General features: G+C 41.4%; 1 protein-coding gene across 1 annotated transcript; it reads right to left on the reverse strand.

Moving 5' to 3' along the window:
• Nucleotides 1-1,901: 1,901 nt before the first annotated feature.
• On the reverse strand, nt 1,902-20,689 carry fhl3b (four and a half LIM domains 3b). Its single transcript, XM_041954894.1, has 6 exons — nt 20,537-20,689; nt 8,065-8,243; nt 6,153-6,327; nt 4,993-5,162; nt 4,480-4,666; nt 1,902-2,612 (listed from the first exon to the last, which is right to left on the reverse strand). The coding sequence occupies exons 2-6, from the start codon at nt 8,218-8,220 to the stop codon at nt 2,461-2,463; spliced, it is 840 nt and encodes a 279-aa protein (XP_041810828.1). The 5' UTR covers nt 8,221-8,243; nt 20,537-20,689; the 3' UTR covers nt 1,902-2,460.
• Between the last annotated feature and the right edge of the window lie 1,937 nt (nt 20,690-22,626).

Here is a 22,626-nt window from a genome sequence, read left to right on the forward strand (position 1 = left end):
TACTTTAACAGCCTCCACCAGCAGGACCCAGCTGAGTCTGAGCCCCCGGCCCCTCAGAGGCCGAGCGGGATGACGTGAAATCTTAAATATTCACTGAGGAGCTTCGACCCCCATCCTTCTTCCTCCTCCTCCCCCTCCTCCTCCTGGGACCAAACAAGACTGTTCGCCTTCATCCCCGCAAACAAGGTCAAAAATATTTCAGGAAGAGTCATGGGAAAAGCTCAAACAAACAACGGCACCACATGGAGCTTTTATTTTTCATCTGGAGTGGATCTTGTGATAAGATTTTAACAGCACATGAAGAACAGGCTTGTTGCAGCAAGTCAACACTTTTACACTCGCTCGTAAATGATGATCAAAAGCAGGAAGTAACAGGAATGTACATCACTTCTTGACAGCTACATTTCTCAGTTTATGAGGGAATACCATTGGCCTGGAGTGCTCATATTTTCACATTAGCACCAGGCAGGGCCAAACCCATATATTCACGTCTTTTCCAGCATATTTGTTTGAAAATTTGATGAAATAATCTCAACTCAGAGTCCACTTACTCGCTTTTTCTGGAGTTGTGGAAGTGGACTTTTTATTTTATAAAACTTTTGTACTGGTCCCCATAAGAATGCCCCCTTATTTCTGTCTTATTGAGGTATTTTTCTTGACACTTTAAAGCTAGAGAGACCAGGTACAAGGTATTTCAGTTAGCATGAAGAACACAGAAAAACATACCATACCCTAAAGCTACTTTAATCTGTTCTGTTCTCTCGTCCTGACGTGGACATTAGCCCGGCACAGCCTTCATATAAACACAATCAGAGCAGATCATTACAGAGGTTCTGAACTGTAAATATTTATGTAGATTATGTAAGTAATAGTAAAGGAAAGTCTGCATGGGATTACCCACAGAAAACCATATTTGGGAAATGGGGCAAAGGTTTTTTAAAGGACAGTTTTCCCTGATTTTTCTTTCTTTTTTAAGACAGATTTAAGATGATATTATGGTTTTCATTAATTATCAGCAAAAGGAATATTTAGTTTTATCTTCTTAAAATCATAAAACAAAGATCTTTGCGTGGCTTGATTATTTGTTTTTAAGTGAGAAAGGAAAATAAGACTTTCAACACTCCTGTGCAAGAGCAACCTTTGAATTTACAGTATAATTTGACAGAAGAGTGTGTTTTTAGAGCAGTGATTCACTTTGTGACCACTAAAACCAAGTGTTTGAATGATTTTTAACCACGTTAGCTGTGTTGCTAACTGTGTGTGTGTCTGACTGAAATATCTCAACAATTGTTGGATGTATCGCCATGACAATGGTTCAGTATTCATGGTTCCCAGATGTTGTATCCTATGAGTGAGGTGGCCCCCCTGACTTTTCAACTGTTGAATAGAAACATAGAAACTTTGTTTTATCACCAAAAAAATGACATGACATTCTCGTTAGCTTAAACTGTACTTTGAGTTTGGTGCTAATTAGCTACTTTTAGCCTACTAACATTCCAAACTAATATGGTGGACACAGTATAAACCTCACACCTGCTAAACATCAGCATATCAGCTAGCGTTGTCATCGTGAGCATGTTAGCATGCTGATGTTAGCACCTAGCTTAAAGCACCGCTAACATAGCAGTAAACTCTTAGTCTTGTTAGAGCCCCAAAGGTTCAGAATTTACTTAATAATTTACAAGAAGAAAAAGACAGAAGCAAAGTAAAAAGTAATAAACACACCTGTGTGCAGCAGGGAGCCATTACTGCTGAACAGTGCTGATTTTATTTCCTCTGCTAACAAGCTAAAAGGTCTACGGGTTAACTGACACCTGCTGTACACTGTAAGCATATTGTGTTCAGGCCATATAGACAAATACGCTATTTATGAATTAATTTTTACACCACCCTTTGTTTTATGACATTTTATTAAATGTATGCCAGTAAAGAGAAGAAAACAAAAAGTGTGTTTTTCCAACAGTTCACTTTCAAAAAATAAGTTTACATACAGCAAGCAGTGGAAGAAGCAGATGTGGTATTGTTCTAAAAAAAAAAATAGCAGAAATTTGTTTGTTAATCATAGGTGAACATTCAATTTTGGTTCTATCTAGCAGTCATGAAAGAAAAGTGTTATAAAATGGTGCATTAGCACCTGTACGAATAAACAAACAGCTTAATTTAAAGGTTTACATGTATCTTTAGTATATTCATTTTAGTCTTTGATGTGCAAAACATATAAAATACAGAAAAACATAGTCGTACACCATCACAGGACACTTCTGCAGACTTTATACAGACATTTCAATGAGCTAAAAGCGGACTAGAGTTTTGAGGTGTAAATACTGAGCTTTGTATCAGCTTTACACTGCGAGTGAATTAGTATTATTGCAGTGTTCATGTGCAAGGCTGAGGTTCAGAAGTTTTTCTGCTGGGCTCAGCAGTGTCTCATATCTGCTGTGCAGGTGTAGTTCGCGGCGGTCAGTCGTCGCTGTTGCAGTCTGTACACAGAATCTGGTCGCGGTCAGGGAAGAAGCCGGAGCCCACCAGCGACACGGAGCATCGCGAACACTTAAAGCACGGCTGGTGCCACTGCCGGTCCTCGAAGGACACATACTTCCCATCTCCGAACCCTGTGAGACACAAACACAACACATGAGCAACTAATGAAGGAATGTTTTACCGGGGGGGCAGGGTTTAATAACTGCCTTATAAATTTACGGAAATGACATAAATGAATTCAGGATAACATCAGCAGCTGGCAGCAACCATAACAAAGCACTGCCAGCTCCGTCAACCTGCTGGTGTTCTAGTTCATAGTTGTGGTCAAAAGCATCTAAATCAAGTTCTCATTTAATTTTTCTTTGCCAATAGTACAAGGAGATGAGTTAAAGAGGAGAATGGCCCTGGTTGTTCTTACGTTGCTGCACTGTCTTAGTCGTATTACTCTGTATTCATTTAAAGCCAGATTCTTTTTTGGGATTATATCATCTTTTAAATGATTCCTCAGCTGTAAGGTTTTGTTTTTGCAGATCTGCTGAAAACGGGTTCAGTCTGTGGTTTGCTTTCAGGATGCTTGCATTAGTGTCACCAGGTTGGAACCTACATCAAGTGTCTTTAAAGTTGCTCTAACTGATATATTCACAATAACGATGTATCAAATGACAGCTATCATTCCAGTAAAAATGAGCCTAAAACGCCCGTCCAAGGCATGCCCAAAGTAAACTGATAGCTGTTCTTGAGCCATCTGGAGAACATGCATGGTTTTGGTCTCTTTTGAAAGGTATCACTCTGAACTTTTATCCCCAGCAGTCAGAATCACTGCAATGCTGCTGGTATTAAGTAATACAAGCTTGAACACACTGAAGTAGAAGGATTTTTTTTTTTTTTTGTCTGAATTTTATTGCAGATAGATGCTTGCAGATGACTATATCTGGGACTTATTGGCTGGAAAACACAATGGGACAACAGCATGAATCCTTATTCTGGTCCAAGTTCAGTTAAATCCTAGGCTGCATTTGCCTGATCATGATTGGTCAAGTGAGGTGTCATCTGAAACCTGAGTCTCCAGAGAGTAACTGCAGACAAGTTAGAGCCCTTCTGCATACATTTCTGGAAGTTGTAACAGGGACGAGTACATCGCTTGCTAATTCGAAATGAGGATCTTTTTGTGGATTATTATCTTGTTTTGGACTAAATATCTTTCTTGCAGTGCATTGTGTGGACCTTAGTCGAGGTTACCAGACCATTTTTGTTGGAGTGTTATCAATCTGTGGATCCAAGGAGGGTCAAATCCAGGGAAATGGACCTTGGATGTATAAACTTCTAAACCTCTCATCCCAGGAGCTTCTTCAGTTCTAAGTCACTGTTGAGGGGTCCCAGGTGTTTTGGGGTCATTATCAAGGGCATTGAAACTACTTGGGTCATTAGCGCTCCTGGCTGTGTAACAGCAGGACTCCCCTAATCAGCATTGAAGAAGCCTTTTGTATGAGAGATGCAATGTTCTACAACCAAGTCCTGTTGCCCTTTGATTAAACCATCCTTGAATAATAATTGTGGTATTTTCAGAAGTTGTTTCTACTGCCCCCATGTGGAAAACAAATGCAGGTATTATTTTGATGAAATCAAGGCTTGTTTGTTGTACCAAACATTTTTTAGTGCTGCATTCAACAGGCGAAACACAGCATGTCAAGGCTTTTATACTATGAAGTAATTTAGGGAGAAACCACACAACACAAGAAGAGGCTACATACAAACATGCAAACCACACAGGGAGGATCAGAGGCTAGATTTAAAACCTGAGTCACCTGACTGCCCACACCTGTTTGTTGGAGATAATTGTTTTGGCATTTCACTGATGGTAGACAGACAGGAATCATTGGGAGAAAACACAAGATGATAAACAACAGAACTGAACTGAACCATGGTTCTTTGCCACAGCCCGTTGTGTTAACCAACAGACTGGTGAATGTCCTCTGTGGTCCCGTACACATCACTCACCTGTGATGGCCGTTTTGCAGCCGGCACACTTTTTGGCGTACAGGCTGCTGAAACACTTGACACAGTACGGACTTTCTCCCTGCGAGGTGAAGGGCTGGCCAGCCAGAGGAGCTTTGCAGCCCGTGCAGAGGAAACACTCTTTGTGCCACACCTCGTCCTTGTAGGTCACCCCTCCTTTAGTCAGAGCCTGCAGCACACAAACAGACTACATCAGTGAAACGTGACCAGTTAAAATAACTGTTAAGTGACGCTCGGAAACATCCAAAATATTGCAAAAGAGCTCAGAAGTTTAATTTATGAAGTCTAATTTCTGTGTTGCTTTATCCTCCTTTATTCTTGTCATTTAGAAACATTGCTAGCTGAATTGCGACTATGATGCGATTACATTGTGTTGGACTGGTGGTTGGATAAAATTTAGAGAATAACTGTTAGTTGCAGCCATATGTTCATTTTTAAGAAGTGTCTGTTAATGGTCAACATCGCCCATTGTGCTGCATCAGAAGCCTGGTTCACCTTTTTGCAGTGACTGCACTGAGGAGCCACCCTGCCCTCGTAGCACGGCACACAGTAGTAGTTGTTTTTGTCTGGGATGAAGGCCTCGGCGCCGATTGGCTTGTCACAGCCGTGACACACAAAACAGTCCTCGTGCCACGCGGAGCCGCCGTACTCCAACATCCTCGATCCTGTCAGGCAAAAAGAGCAGAAGAGAGGGAGCAGATGAGGACGGACACGGAGACGTTCGTGATTGTTTGTTGATATCTTCCCTGACATTTGCAAAGCCGTGTGTCACTCCCTTTGATCTCTGCCCTTCTGCGCTGTAACTATAAGCTGGAATGAAATCCGATAGCGCTCATGCGAATACCGAGAAGACCAAAAGTGATGATTCAGTGTGACGGCTAAACCAGTTCTTACACAGCCCTCCAGCAACGTACAATTACATCAGCTTATCTTCCATCAAAACAATGTGCAAAGCTGTAATAAGGCAATGCTCTAGCTGGGATACAAAGCTGCACAGCATCATAATACTGCTTTTTTATTTAATTTACAGTTTTAACCATTTCATAAGTGGCTGTTTGTCCAACTCCCATACACATAAACACATGCTTCACTTCAGAGCTTTACAAAAGCCAGGAGCCAGATATGCTTATGAAATTGGACGTCAGATCCTTTAATCACTGGCCTTGTTTTATGACTTTTGGGGCTTGAATGGAGGCCCAAAGGCATGACGGTGTCTTGAACTTGAACTTGGCTGCACTTTTGAGAAAACGGGGGAGAGGGCAGCAGCTTTTAAAGGCATTCCAGGCCGAGCAGAAACTGAAGAAAATGACTGCTCAGTTCAGAAGAGAACTGGTGAGTTATAATATCCCACACTACCCACAGGCCCGGGTAATTGTCAGTCATCCGACACCACTGCTGCATTTGTGTCGTCACAGCGCCCAGAGCTGAAAACCCTGCTGGGAGATATTTTCAGCAGAGCAAGGAAGCAATCATTCTGTCACATCTAAGCTGTCACACCCCAGATAACAAAAACTCATTAGCCTCTTTATCCCTGCATAGACAGGGTGTGAACTCCCTGACTATCTGAGAGATTACTCAAGAGCCTGTCCCCAAGGACGTTTGTGAACTCGGTGTTTGGGGGGAAAAGTGACACAGCCAGTCTTTATTGTCACTACCTGGCATGACTGTCTTGTCGCAGGCCGCGCACTTGGAGGAAAACTCATTGCAGTAGCAGTCGCTGCACACCAGCGCGTCGCCCTGGCTGGTGAAGGACTCGTCCGCCAGAGAGCGGTCGCAGCGGAAACAGCGGAAACAGTGAGCGTGGTAATGTCTGCTCTCATAGAAGAGCTCCTGGAGGAAGAGGAGAGGCAACGACAAACATTAAGAGATTGCAGAACCGGTCAGGTGTTAGAAGGGAAACTCAAAAGTTCTAGATGATCGGCTGAGGAGGTATAAACAGGAGCGCAGTCACCTACCTCATGTCTCATGTCGAACATGGCTATTGTTACTCACAGCTGGCAAATTAGCATGTTAGCATTGGTAAATCTTCTTTCTCTGCCATCATTGTGCAACTAGCTCGCTTTAGCTTCAGCAATACGTCTGCATAACCTTGTGGAAGACTGCCGTCAAGTGCAATGAGTGTCTACCTGGGCACAGGTAGGCAGGTACGTAGGTAGACAGGCAGCTAGACCATCCAGTCATTTCAGTCAGGCCAAATGAAATGATTGGATGGGTTGATTAGCCTGCAACAGCTACAGATACCAGATGTTAGAGTGTTTGATTTATCAGTTATTGATGTAAATAGAATTTTGATAAATAAACAATCGTCCATAATCCATCTTTAAAGAGCTAGTTCCTCTCTATTGTCCCCCACATCTGCTTGGAGGTCAGAGGTCACCGTCCTCCACAGGATGCACAAGGACATACAAGAGTTTTCGAAGTTTGCCGACATGTGAGACTAAACCCAAAGTTTCCTACTTCGAACGACACCCTGCTGTCCTCCAAACAGGAGAGAGCAGTTTTGTGCATTCCCTTTTCTTCGTCTTAAAAATCAGAATAACCCACTCTGTGATTTTTCTTCTAACAGCTGCTTGTGTTCCAGTTCATCTGCAGTTCAAGCGAGCTCTGTGATAAATGGCCCCATTGAACGGTGGGAGAAAAACTTATTTTTGAGGCGTGGGGTTTCACAGTAAAAGAAACAACTAAAGCAGAGGGACATCGAGGGATGGAGGATGAATGTTGTTATGTCTTGTGTGGAGGAGGGACGGCCAAAGCAAGCAGGATCGTAATTTACAGCCGGTCCCTCACAGGGAGCCCATAATTCACGGGATGCTGATGGCCTCATGGCGTCTGTGGGTGTTTCCTTCAGGACAGTGTTTTCAATTTTCACTACCTACGGCTTTTAGGAAACTTAAAGTGGATTACAAGCAATTTGGTGTTCCAGTAGAGTTATGTTTTCCAGGAACACCAGCTGGTTTGTAAAAGCAGAAAGAATGAGAAATTGATCATTATGCAGTCAGACATCATTTGCTTGAGTAAAAGCAGCAATATTACAATGCAGAAATATTCTATTAGGAGCAAAATCCCTGCATTGATAGTTTTATTTGAATACAAGTACCCAAGTAATATTATCTAAATGTACTTATAGTATCAAAAGTAAAACTACTCGTTATGGAGGCAGATGGCTCCTCTTAATACATACACTCCTCTTGTTTGATCTTTGATTATTATTAGTGATGTATTGACATGTAAACAGGATTTTAATGTCAGAACTGGTTGAGGTGGAGTTCATTTTAACTCTTTGTATTTTATATGCTCTGGTGCAACGTAATACATCATATCTACGATAGAGCTGAAACGATGACCCTATCAACAGAATAATAATTGGCAGCTATTTTGATCACTGATTAATCAACATTTTTCAATGAAATGCCATCTGTTTGCTAGTTTCAGCCGAGGATTTGATGCTTTTCCCTGTTTTAAATCCCTGAAAGGAAAGTAGAAGCATAAAATGAAAATATACAAGTTAAGTAAAGTAGTTGAGTAAACATACTTTGCGACTTCCAGCACTGTGCAAGTTGTGCTCACCTTGGCATTATGACCGATGATTTCTTTACATTCCTGGCAGGTGTTGGCATACAGGCGGTCGTAGCAGGGGATGCAGTGAGGGCTGTCCTCCACCTGGATGTATTTGCGTCCACACAGGGACTCGTTGCAGTTTTTGCAGTTGAACCGGTCACTCATGATGTCGTTCTCTGGCTGACTTCCTGCCAAACAGAGAATTCACAGGCGCAGTTTAGCATTCACTATCAGCAAGAAGACAGAGCAGGAAGGAGGAGGAGTGAGATTAGTAAGACAGAGAGAGAGCAGGATGAAGAGAGGCAGACAGTTTTTGGATATACAGCTGGAAAATAAAGACCAACAGGAGAGACAAAAAATGGGAGAAAAAAGCATTTTCTCATCTGAAAGGCAATGTATCGCTTTTCAAGAAAGTGCAAAGATGCTGTACACAATTAGAAAGATCTGAGATAACTAAAAATGCTAAAAGCACAGGGTAATAATAACAATAATAACAAGAAGAATACTAAACTTTATTTGTATAGTACCTTTCATGCAAGAATTGCAGCTTGAAGTGCTATTTAACGAGTTGGTGCAGAAAATTAAACAAAACAATTGTAAAAAGGTGAGTTTGGAGTAACTTCTTGATCACAGATTGTCATAGATGTGTTTGGGAATACAGCTCCACAGGGAGACGGCAGCTAAGCAGCCCAGGTTCAGTGCTTATTCCTAGAGAGTGGCTGTAAGAGGGAATGTGGTGGAGGAGGAGGTCTGTCTGGTAGGAGGGAGCCTGGTCAAGCGAATTAAGACAAACAACCTTGAATTGAATCCATTGTGGGACAGAACAGGGTCTGTAGGACAGAGGGGATGTGGGTACAGGAGTGAGTGAGCAGGCGAGCAGCAGAGGTTTGGACTAGAGTTCATTTAAGACGTCTGATGATGTACCATGACGAATGCTATTGCCGTATTCAAGTCTGTATTTGACGAAAGCATGGGTTGAGGTTTTAGCAGCAGAGACAGAGTGGGACAGGCACAAACAAGCTCTGTGTTTGAAGTGGAAAAAGGCTGTTTTGGTAATTGAATTCATGTGGAGGCTGCTGTCGAAAGGTTATGGATGTTTGGGGAAGTAGAGAGCAGAGTTCTCCATGGCCGGGCAGAAGATGTAAGTGGTTTTGAGGGATTTGGGACCAGTGATGATCATATCGTATTGATCACAGTTTGAGAAAGCAGGCTTGCCTCTGTGGTTTAATTTCAGCGATGAGTCGCAGTGACGATGGATTTAGTGGAAATATAAAGCTGGACATCATCGACGACACCATGATGACAGATGAAGTGAGAGAGGGCATGTAGAGAGTGAACAGGAGAGGACCGAGCACTGAGCCCTGGGGGACGCCATGAGACAGGAGTGGTGGTGTTGTTGTTGCTGATGAATTGGGCAGTGAGGGTGATGCTGAAGGCAGATTTAAGTTGGAAGAATGGTCTCTGGAGAGAAGAGATGACCAGAGTCTCAGAGGACGAGGAGGTTGTTGGCAAAAAAGTGATGGAATTGCTGAACAGAACCATTTACAAACCTGTTTCGATTAACCTTCAACATGCAAGAAATAGAGGTGGTTTACCGAAAGGCATCAGAGTGCCGTTAATGGTTAAATATTACTCAAAATCTTCCATATCCAGAAATCGTTTCCTGCATGCAAAGAAAGGGCTGAGTGAGCACTTTAACTCAAGAGTTATGGCTGACTTATTGTAAATCAGTCCAGTAAAGACGTAACCGCTTCTCCTGTTTCATCATTACTCACTAATAAGTGAAAGCTCCTGCTCTCCCACCCCCTCATTCTTATACGAAACCCCCTGTGGCGGTTTGGCATTGAGAAAGAACAACTAAACAATATTAATTGTTGTGAGCTGAACTGAAACAGTGTTCTCTATTTCAAAGGCTGTCTCCAGGGCTTTTTCATCTCTTTGGCTTGAGGTTAAAGGGCAATACCACTCGTTTATCTAGTTTATTCCTTTTGTCCAAGACGTTCTCTCAAATCAGAACTTTTTCTTGTTATCAGCGACAAAAAAACCACAACATGTTTTATTGCTGCAAATTTATTGTTATCTTGACAATGCACTGTACTCTATAACAGCTGTGAATGTTTTATAAGGATGATTATATCTGACTCAGAAAACTACTCGGGCTTCTTACAAAGTCACCGTTGCTTGTTTACCCACATCACTTTGCACACAGCACTAAAACAAGCCTGGACCCTTTTGTTTCGGAGGGCGACTGGTTTGTCTTCACAAAAACTTACTTTAAACTACAAACAAATGCAACATCCCCCCCAGGACACTTTTTAAATTCAGCAGTATTTCCTCCAAAAGCTCAACTTCGTCCAAGTTTTAACCAGACCGGAGTTTCTCATAAATATCTTTTAATCTTTTAAATCTCAGTTGCCTCATTATGGAGCTTTTAATGTCTCTCCTGGCTGCATGACACTAAACACAATCCCACTGGGGAAATGGGGTCGCTCTCCAAGTTTAACTAAAGTTTAACTCCATGCATGTCTTTGTCATCTGTCATCATATTGACCATGAAGATAAATATTGAATTTCTGGCTCATCAATGACCCAACATTGAGTCTTAGGATAAATGTGAATCAGAGGAGATGCTTTTGTCTGAATGTTTTTGGACCATCAGGAATGCAGCTGAAAGCCACACGTCGGCAAGCAAGACATTAGAATGAGACAACAACAGGGTTCAAAATGACAATGCTCTGTCAGCGTGGTTTTATGATAATTTGGAGAAAGAAAATTGGGCTGTATTTGTTTGTTTATATAGCTCAAGCAGTGATCTCAGTGTGTAGTTACTGAAATATAGTCATTGTACTGCTGTTGAGAAAACTGTTGTTGCTGTTGTTGTTTTAACTTCGACTTCTAAAATGTCAACAATGTTTGTCCCAAATTTAACTTCTGGACAACTTTTGACTGACAGTAGCTGGTAAAATGTAATGACTCACAGGAAATACGTTGTTGGTATAGTCCTGCATTCCCCCTCCGTTCTGCCATAATTTCAAAGTCCCAGTCGCTATGTGAAACAACAAGAATAACCTCAGAGCAACCAACCAACACGTTGAAAATGACAAGTTTTGACAAAGATTTGGATCGTGCAATAAGACAGGCATGTTTGGTTCTTTTGCAGATATTTCGCCAATTCCAACAAGACAACTTGCTCCCTGACACTATTTTACAGCGCTCTCGCTGAATCCTGGGTTTAGATGTTTGTGATTGGTTTAAAGAAATCCAAACAAGCCAGACGGTTTTCCCCTATGACAAGAATAGTGATGATCAGTTTCTCCAGCACTGACACTAAAATGTCTGGCTATGTGAGACTGGGACTCTCTTAAAAACATGATGCATCTCAAGAGACTCATCCTAAATAAATGAGTAACTGAGCAGAAGAAGGACAGGTGGAAATAAAGCTGGGCACGTGGACAATAACATCATCCTGTCATTACTACTGAACAGTGAGGCACGAGCAGGGTATGCGACCCCATGGTCTGCAGCAGCAAAGGGAAATGAGCGAGGAAATGAGGTGTGGGAGGTTGAAATACCCTCCTGTGGTAGCTCAGAAAGATATATACAGTGTGGATGAAGATTGCGGGTAAGCCTGCAGAGTTTGGGCACATGTTCATGCTCAGGATCATGACATCTGGAACATTTACAAAAACAGACACTGAAGTATTTCACTTGGAAACAGTCATTGTTTATAATTTTCCTGCCTATTTTGGGCACAGAGTGGCTTTGACATGTTTCTACGATGTCAGAAAAGAGGAGGTGGGTTCAACAAAGTGCAGCTGAGAAACAGCATGGCTTTGAAATACCCCTGACAGATCGAGGAATGAGCCGAGTCCTCGTCTCCTCAGCGGTGGAAGACGTCACCAACTCGGTAGAAACGATGAGAGGACCCAGAGCTCGGTGCAAAAGCCGATGACGGCCACTTGTTTTTGAGGTTGCTATGGAGTGGGTTGAATTAAATGAAGGCTTCCTGCTCCTCAAAGATGAACGTTTATAGGTGCTGCGCTTCACGCTCTGCAACCTCCAAGTATTTGCATCTGGTCCGTTAAGGAATCATCTCGAAAGTGCAGTTTACATTCTTAATGCGTGACTGCTATCACACACTGTGTTTCTAATAGCCAATGATGCAGCAATTTCAGATAAACATAAAAAAGATAAACACGGTCTGCTTTCAATCAAGTCCCGAAGCCGATGCCAGAAGCAGAAACTCCCTGTCCCCCCACAGCTCATGCAGAGACTTTTTCTCCCGATGTCATGTTAACACCGAGGACATCCCTCGTGCCGCACATCCCTCCCTGCAGATAACGGCGCTGCTTCCCCTTCAAGGCCGTCAAACTAGGTCAACAAAACAAGGTGGAAAACCAAACTGAGACAAAACATCACATCCTATGTCTGTTTTCTGTCGGACTGCTGTCTGGATGAGGAAATCAGACCAGCTTCCCTCCAAAAATGTCTAAAGAGGTTCAGGTTTCTATTCTCGTCCATCCATGTCTACGATGAAGGCAGTGATAGAACAATGGTTTTCCTTCCGGACATAGTCTTCCAGGTTTTGAGCTTTATGTTTCTCTTCCTGAGCCACAACATCTGCAAACACATTCTGTGGTCTCCAGCTGTTGTCTGTCGTCAAATTGACCCGACAGGGAATTCTTGCAGGACTGGTGCGAAAACACAACAGCGTTTAATTAAAATCCATCATTGTTGAAAACAATATTTTATGGTTCCTATAGGACAATCCATTATAACTTTAAGGTCAGCTACACAATAGGAAACGATGGTAAGACTCATATTGTAGAAACAGTTGAGTTATAAATGGAGCGTCAAATATGGAGCAGAGCAAGGAGGCAATTAGCTTAGCTTAGCATAAAGACTGAAAGCAGGAGAAACTTGTAGCTTGGCTAAAAAATGTCTAAATTTTACTTCTTAACATGTCTCCTATGTTTAATCCATATAAAAACCTAAATTTTAAAATGATAATTTGTGGTTTTAAAGGGAGTTATGACTTCTCACACTCTCTTAAAAAACAAAACAAATTGTCCGGTCATGTACGGTTTAAGCAAACTAGATAAAAGTGTGTGAATCAGTGACCTTTAAAGGTGGTCAGAGCGCAGGCTAGCTGTTTACCCTGTTTTCCAGTCTTTATGCTAAGCTAAGATAATCGCCTCTTCTGACCATCTTCTCATTTAACCCTCAGTAAGAAAGCAAATAGCCATATTTCCCAATATGAATTTAGCTTAATAGCTTTTTAATACTTAAGTAAAGTTTGCTTTTATTGATATGGTCCAGTATCACAAATCACAATTTTCCTCAAAGTTCTTAATAATCTGTACATAATACGTCCCTGCTTAAATACTTGATATTTGAATGTTCGACCTCATTTTGGAAACCCCAAAAATTTCAACATTACACACTTAGTAGTGATTAAATTTCAATATGAGGTCTTCAGTGGCTCATTCAAGTCTTAGTAGCCATTATTTGCTTCCATACGTCTCGTTTTAAGGTCACAACTGACTGCAGATCAAAATCTGTTGAGCAGCTGTTCATCCCCACGCCATCCAGACTGTCTGACATTAATAGCCTGAAACGCTGGCTCACATGCAGTCAGCGCCTTGTTTAAGAGGCGTTCACATTACTCTACAGGTGTCCTCTTGGACCGCGCCCAGGGATACTTGTCACCCCTGTTCTCCTCCTTACCGCGAGACATTTAACCAAACAGTCATCCATCCTGTCTAAGTGCTCTCTCTCTCGAGTAGCACGGCTGCTGAAGCTATTCGAGCCCACAATTCAGCTTGATGAGTGGACATGTTGAATTCTTCACCGATACACTGCGCGTCCCGGTGAGAGATTTACCGGAGTCACTTGGCTCCGGGAGCTTTGTAGTAGCGGCCAAATGGCAACTGTCTCCCAGGACCAGCCATCGCGTCTCATGTCCCTTCATGGCTCGCTGCTGTTTTACTCCTCAACAACCTGACAGCTTCTTACGACCAGAGCCAGGAGCCCTGCGAGCTGCGGGAGCTGCTGCTGGGTGTTAGTGTTTATTTTCCCAGTGCAGGAATTTAGACTTGTGTCTGAGGTTTACAAACCAGATTATTCCATGATGAAAACCGCCGTCACACGTAATAAAATTTAGTGGAACAAATATGTAGGTAAGTGTTAAATCTGTCACAGCCACAAAATATCAATTCATGCATCATAAAACAGACTGCTTGCATATTCTGTCTAAAGCCTGAACTCATAATCACTGCTTTCTCTTTCTTTACTGTAACACCGACTGAAGAACTGAGAAGGTTTGGACAGTTAAAAGTGGCTAACAAACTGAGTTTTTAGCCTAGCTAGCAACGCGGCTCTGAAATGCCAGTGCAACTGTTGGATGAACTGCCATGAAATGAGCGTTCCCCTCAGGATGAACTGTTTTATCTCGCGCCACCATCAGGTCAATACTAAATAATTGCAAAACTCAGCTATTTAGCGAATGTTAGCATGCTAGCACGCTAACGGTGAACACATGGTAAGCATTTTACCTGCCAGACATTTGCCTGTTCATGTCGTCTTTGTGAGCATGTTAGCATGCTGAAGTTAGCGATTAGCTCAAAGCACCACTGGGTCCAAAGCTGCATTATTCTTATTTGGGAGCATTCACACATTATTCCTAGATGCTAACCCTGTAGTCACATCATTTAGATAGCTCAAATGAGCTACTTTTGCAGCGTTAAGCAGCTGAAGTGGTTCGAAAAACGAGTGAAAATCAGATAGAAAAGACGTGTCTAGCTGAACTGATTGTATTGGTGGTAATATTGTTTTTATTTAGACGTAACTGCCAGCTATAGTGGCTTTGCAGCTATGTTGCTAGTAGTTTGTTGACATTTCTGAAGTGGAAGATGATCGTCACTGTCAGAAATTCTCATCATCTCTGACTCGGATGTAGCACTTAGTGATTTTTGACGTTGCTCGTTATGGCGGTCTAAACGCTTTACGAGGCTGCTGGTGCGGCTACAGGCTCATGTTCCTAAAGCTTTAATTTACAATCACTGCTTTCTCTCTTGCTGCAACACTCACTAAATAACCCAAACTGTGTGTGCATTCACATAAAACAGGAAAGCGTATAACAAAGTTGGTTTTTAATTACCACCCCACTTTACTGTTTATTCCCATGAAATGGATTAGGGTACTTTAACGGCCTCTGAAGCTCAGAACAGGCCTCATATTGTGTGACTCCTGGGTTGCATAACCTGGATTTGAGAAGGTGAATGAGAATATTGACAGCGGCACAATACAGAGGAGCCCTGCAGCATTGAAGGAAAAGCGACACCCGCATGGCTGCAGCTATAAACTGTTACAGAAAAAAAAAGAAAAGAAAAACAAGACGGGTCTCTCATGGCTGTCAGATGACTGCGCTGCCTTTCATCCCCAGTACAAAGACGCTCAATGTGGTGTGGCTTCCTGCAGATCACAAGACCAATTTCAGCTGCACGCACACAAATCAAAACGAACACGCATTGTACATTTTGTTGTCGCTGATTAAAGATCTCGTCGGGGTGAATTACTTCTTGCTGTTTTAAACAATGGCGATATTCTGAGATAGTGAGCTGGCGGGTCTGTAGCGTCACTTCAGCGACTTGAACGTGAAAAATAGCTGCAGTTTGTTTAAGTGAAATCATAAAATCACAACATGATCAGTGTCTTTAGGTATTACTGCCAAATAAACTGACATATTGTCAAGCCCAGAGCAGGGAGTAACGAGTGCTTTTAAAAGTAGAACACACAGCTGGCTTTCTAGATCACATGGTCTATTTCAGCTGAACACCCAAATCAAAATAAACACACATTTTGTCGTGACTGATTAAAGATCTTATCAAGATGAATTGCTTGTTGTTTTTTTTAAACACTGATGCTATTGTGAGATTCTGAGTTGGCATGTCTGTGAAGTTATTCAGGTTATTTGAATGTGAAAATTACAAGAATTGTCAGGCTCTAAGGTTCACATAACATCATCTTCTCTTTGTTCATTCACGATGAAGTTCACTAAAACCAGAACACGATCGTTATCATTGGATATTAATGACACATAACCTGTAACACTAAGCCTTTAACATGAGGGAATGAAGCACCTTTACGCACTGAGTACGTGTCTGGCTTTGTTTTATGAGTCTCCAGCCGCCTGTTTGTTTATCCAGTGAAACGATCTGAACTGCAGCTGCAGTTTCACCTCGGCAACTGTCGACTAAACTGACAAACAGATCTCAGTCAGACAACAAGTAAACAAATCACCACCATGCCAAGACTTCACACGCCGATGGGGGGTCATGAGATGTTTACCGAGGCAGGAAGATAAAAACTACACTTTTGAACTTTTCTCTGCTGTCTTTTTACATACTTTCCATGGAATGAGATGTGTAATTTGAGCACATTGAGCCAATTAAGGGGAAAATAAGAATTTCCTTGACAGAAAAACATCATCTAAACTCAGTAAAAGAATAATTAATGAGCATTTCATTAATTATGCAATGTGTGCAGGAGGCACACATTTACAATAATTGATAATTGGAGATTTCAAGTAATTGTATAAAGTGTACCAACTGAACACTGTCTCCACATCTTTCTTTAATTCAAACTAAATGACATCATTCTTTCCAGGAAACTCCCAAGAAAATAATTCAGTAATTACAGACCTGTGACAAGCAGTCAAAAGTAAACATGATTGGGTCTCTGAGCATGAACATTTTGGGAACCATTGACCTCAAGCTCATAGCTGAACCTATGTCAGTCTACGTCAGCATGCTAACAGACTCGCCATGACAATGCTAACATGCTGATGTTTAGCCGGAACTGTTTTGTGTTTACAGTGTTTGTATAGTGTTTACAATCTTAGTTAAGCATGATAGCATGCTATATTTTGCTAATTAGCGCCAAATCATTAGTTTAAAGAACAAATGAAGATTTAGATGTTTTTGGTGCCAGAAGGGAAGTCTAAGATGATTAGGATTCCTTCTCTGGGGATCATGAATGCACGTACAGAATTTCATGGCAAAGCATCCAAAGTTAAGTAGAAAGGAAGATTAAAAGGATTAGAATCAAATGTGGTCATGAAGTCTCTTAAAGTGAAGTATCTTTAGCAAAGTTGCTTTTGGCAACATCGTTGTTGCTCTTGGATTGCACTTGCATGCGAACACTGACCGATGCAAACAAACAGCCTGAGTGGTCTTAAATACCGACCACTATCATCCAAAACAAATACACAAGTAAATATATTGGCCCATCAGCTGCCAGCTGGCACGGGACAGTTCGAGACCTGGGTGTTAATGGTAACACGTGTTTGTTTTCTGAGAGGCCGCTGGACCTGCCGTCTCTGGTCCGTGTTTGCTGATGGATTTATTTGACTTTGATTCTGAACTTTGTGTTGGAGAGCTTCAGAAAGGCTGGTTGGTTTCAGACTGAATCGTTTGATAAGTTATCAGGTTGGGCTCAAAAAAAAAAAAAGGACAAACCGCTTAACTGACGTGGAAACTCTGTTCTAGATGTGGAATGAAAGGAGTTATTAGACATTTGGGGACGACTCGCTTTCATGTCTAGAGTTAGATGTGAAGATTGCTACCACTTTCAAATCTGTACAGTAAAATATTTTTTAAAAGGCTGTCCAAAGATAACACAATCTGCCTACAAAAAATAAACAAAAACTCACTGATTAACATATCTTGCTATCTTAATCTGTACAAAAACATAAATCTGAAAATGACAGTTTTGGTTTTAGTTGGAGGAGACTTCGAAGTCATTGTTCATGGTTGCTGTTTGCCAAGAAATCAAATGTAACACCACAAATTGTTGTTTTTACATTTCTATTTGTGTGCACCTTAAAAATACAAGATAGAACATCATCATGAGTAAGCTTTAGGCGTGTTTTTGGACTCTGGCTGAACATATCTTCTTGCATTTGGTGCTATTATGCTAATCTAATTGCCTATGCTGGCTCCAGCATCACACTTAATGCTTCATGAAAACATTCCTGGCCAAAAAAAACAGTCATATGGACCCCAGTAAAACAGCAAACAGGACATAAGTAGTTTGCTTTAGTGTGGCTTCGTTTGGACAGAGTCAGGCTAGCCGTTCCCCCTTTTTTTCAGTTTATGCTAGCTAGCTTAATGGCTACTGCTCCCAGCTTCATGTTTGGTTAGAGTGCACGCCAACCAAGCTCACCTTTCAACACTATGAACACCATAAAAGCAGCATTTTCATGGCCGGGTGCTTCACAAAGGAAGGAGTAAGCCTCCTCAAAGCGCTTTACAAAAGACTGTTAGCATGCTGTTTCGCTTAGCTGCAAACCTATGACTCATAGGCTATGCTGCTAGCCTATGAGTCATATGCTACAAGCTTATCCATGACAGACTGATTGATACACATACAGACAAATCAGTGTTGAATCCAAACACGTCCATGGCGTATTGTTTCTGGTTTTATATGTTGGGTTAGACACTAATGAGAGGGACAGAACATGATTAAACGTCCATGTAAGTGCTGAAAATTAGTATAAGTTCATAATTATTGTTTTAATCATCATGAAACCAGTACAGGTTGGTTAAAAAAAAAATGGCTAAAACCGGGACATTTTAGTGATTTACAGAACCCATCTCAAAACCAGGACGATCCCGGACAAACCGGGATGATCCTGGACAAACCGAGACACCGGTACATCTGGTCACAGTATATTTGGAAAAGGGGTGTCAATCCTCTCATCCAACTCTCAGCAAGAAGGCAAATCAGCACATTTCCCAAAATGTCAAACTCTTCCCAGGCTACACCACAGAAATGGGAAATGGAAAAGACAGTGATGATGAGTCATGATGAGCCTTTTTTTATGTTCGTCAGTCCCTTGACAATCCAAAAGCATCTTCCTTTAACGGTTTCTATTTGTCTCTGGCTCGTCTCCAATGATTGTACACAGACCCAACCTTCGCCCAGCGCAAGAATTTCAGAGGAATGTGACTATGGTCAAAACGTGGCAAAATCGTGCGGTTCCAACTCTGAAGAAGAAGAAAAAGAGCAAACAAAAACAGCATTTTTCTTCCGCCCTCTGTCTAAAAAAAGACAAAAGTCAGGAATTCCTTTCTGTGCGAAACAAAAAATAATGCAGCCCCCCTCCCTTCGTACACACACGTTTGTTCAAACTGGAGCAGGATTGTTTCAATGAGTGTATTAATTTCACCCAAATGGATTGGAACATGATGGTGGTGTGGGGATGGTGTGCGGTGATGGAAACTATGAGCGCTGCCGACGGGGGTGGTGGTGGTGGTGGTGGTGTGTGTGTGTGTGGGGGGGGGGGGGTTGCTGAGTCTCCAGAAGAAAATTTGTAATCTGAAGGAGACATGACATCACTCTAACTCAACGAGACTGGAAGGCTTGTTAACGTGCCTCCGCATACATTTAATAAAAAGACACGATTGCACAACATATTAAGCTTTCATGAAGCCTTATTTTGTGTTCCGCCCAATTCAAGGGATTGAAACATTAAAGCAGGGGATTGTTTCCTCAAAGGCCCCCTTGTTCTTTTTCTCATAAATCCTACTTGAAAAATGGGGCCGCAGCACTTATTTGCAGTATCAGTTACCCACTTTGGACCCCGTTCAGGCCCCCAACCCCCAATAACATCCACAATTTCCTCACTCTAAAGAAAGAACATCCTTTCTGGTCCATCCTGGATGTGTGTGTGTGTGTGTTTTTTTTTGGGGGGGGGACTATGCAGCTCATGCATGATTGATTATTCTTTTAACAGTTTGTTTATTTGTTACCACCAAGACGTCCTTTATAATGGGCTAATAATTTATTGATTGTCCTTATTTTTAATAAATCACTTACTAAAACTTTTTCAATTGTAAGTCTTTTATAGGTGCAAACACTGGGTTGCCAGGTTGGGAAAAGTCCTGCACGCAGCCGTTTGAATTTGCTAATGACTGTTGGCAACATTAACCTTAATAAATTAAATGTTCTGACGCTCAGATCCTATATTCTGTTATTGACTCATTAATTCATGGGGCTTAGTTCAGAGTCTGTGCAACACGTTTCTAGATATCTCATGAATGGCATTTGACTTATCTATAAAGCTTTTGTAACTTATTTATTAACCATTAATCAATCATTAAGGCCCAGCAGTTATAATTTGTAAAGGAACTCTCATGAGAGAGCGGTGCTGTTCATTTTAAAGCATCTCCATTCCGTAAAACCGGGAAAAAGGTTTCCAAAATGCATTTGACGCTTCAATAACGCGCCGTTTTGCAGCAGGTGGAGACAGGTGAGGATCCGTGCACGCCTCAATACTGCAGACATGAACGCTTCAGGAGATTATGCAACACACTAATAATTATTAAAAATGACTTATTATTGACTATGATTATCTTGTACTTGTTCGCATTACAAAGCTGAAACTCCAGCCGCTTAAATCGTAAAAATGGAGACGCACCTCTCTTTGCGCATCAGCGGGCTCTGGAGATGCTCACTGGTGACTGCGTCCGTCCGCAGGGTCTGAGCAGTCCGCCGGCGCTGCTCTCTTCTGTATAAAATGACAAATGATTAAATCCTCCTCGTGGACTCCTGCGAGCTCCACACGGACGGGTTTCCACTGACTGAAGCATCTATGACTGGTGCGTAAAACCAAAAACCAGTCCTCCAAACGCCGCCCCTTTCGGCCTCCGGCTGTCTTTCCACTCCCTCTGTCTCTCCTTCACCTTGTGGGGAGTTCAAGCAGAGAGAAGGTGGACTCGTGTGTTTTTTGGATGTAATTGAATATTTTAAATACATGGTAGACTTTTGGCTTGCAGCTGCCCGTGTAAACCACTTTATTATCTCTCTAAATGGAAAATCCCCATAATAATAGTGGGAGCTCTGGTAGTGCTGAATGATGAGAGTGTAATGCACTCATTTTAATCTCACATGATATGACAATGAAAGTCATTTGGGGACATTGTGCATTATTTATATATAAGAGAGCTGATATTTTGTGCAGCACCGCTTCAGCATTTCTAAACGTAATACATGTAGTTGTAAGCATTATTCATTTTTTAGTGTTTATTAAGTCTACGCATGTGATAAAGGATTGAACTGTTAATACACACAAACAACTCTTACAGTGCGTAATTTTGCATTTTTTTTATGAATGCATTATAAAGCATTCATCAACTGTTTATAACCATGAAAAAAATTATTGACTCTTTGTGCACCTCATCATTCAGAGATGTGTTGAACGCTCGTGAAGACATTTTGACCTTAGAAAGTTTCACTTTTGACCTTATAATAGATGTTTAACAGAAGAAATCCCAACTCAAAGTCTCCTTACTGGATTCTCCCCTGGAGCTCTCAGCAGCACCATATAGCTCTCACCTGAAGATGGAGATGAAGCTCAGTTGCACAAGAGGATTTCTAAATTAATGAATTCAATATTTAAATTAATACTATGCTGTTTACCAGTTTCCATCCATCATAGATGAGGATGCCCCACACACTCCCTTATTGTCTTTCACTGTAAGGTCTAGTGTTTCTTCTCAGTTTGCTTGGCAACATGAAATCGTCTGTGGTGAGGAGCAAACTGCAGGGTCCTGGAGAGTGAGATATCATTTTCCCTCTCATTGACCTCCATTTTCCACAGTGGTGAGCAGGAGGTCTGGGGACGATTAGAGGCTTCAGCTGTGGCTCCATCCTGCCACTACCCATTAAGTCAGGATGTACAACATGTGTATATGATGTGATGAAGGCCTTTAATTCACGTGTGTGGCATCTTTAAGAGTATTCGCAGGACCTGCTGATGGACTCAAGGTCTCAGTCTTCATGATGGAATATTTGTAGAAATTATTAACTTATTTGAACTATTGGCCAAACATGAGGGAGGGTGAAATCTTCTACCTGGTCCAGAAATGTCAACTATTTACACGTGGATATGCTGCCACCTGCTGTTCAAACCTGTTAGCTACAACAGTTCAGCCATAGGTGGACAAATAGATTTCTAGACTTTAAAAAACTATGTGCGATAATTTTTGTCTCTTAAAATCTGCTCATACTATGGAAGTTTTTAAAATTACATATACATATAACACCTTATATTTATTACCTGTCATAGTTTAAATTTCTCAAAATGTTGACTCTATATCTAAAGTTTTCTCGAAAGTTTTATTAATAAGAACTGTCTTTTAGGCAGATTTTTAGCAAACTTTGTACCTCATAATTATGTCTTAGTATCTCTTAATTGTAGGAAACTGTCAAAACTATGAGACACTGTGGTGATTAGGAGACACACTTTCTCATAATTATGAGATATGTCATGATTATGAGAACACAAAAAGTGAAAAAGTAGAAGATATTTAAACAATTTTGTATCTCATTCTGAGAAAGTTTCTCATGACTAAATATTTCATGATGATTAACTCTCAAAATGATGGCAAAGACTCATAGCTATGAGATAAAATGTCATACTTTTATAAAAAAGTAGAGCTAGCCAATGGCATATCTCATTGTAATACGTTTCTCATATTTATCACTTAGTACACCATAAATATAAAA

The sequence above is a fragment of the Chelmon rostratus genome, chromosome 16 (genome assembly GCF_017976325.1).
Source record: "Chelmon rostratus isolate fCheRos1 chromosome 16, fCheRos1.pri, whole genome shotgun sequence".
NCBI lineage: Eukaryota > Metazoa > Chordata > Actinopteri > Chaetodontiformes > Chaetodontidae > Chelmon > Chelmon rostratus.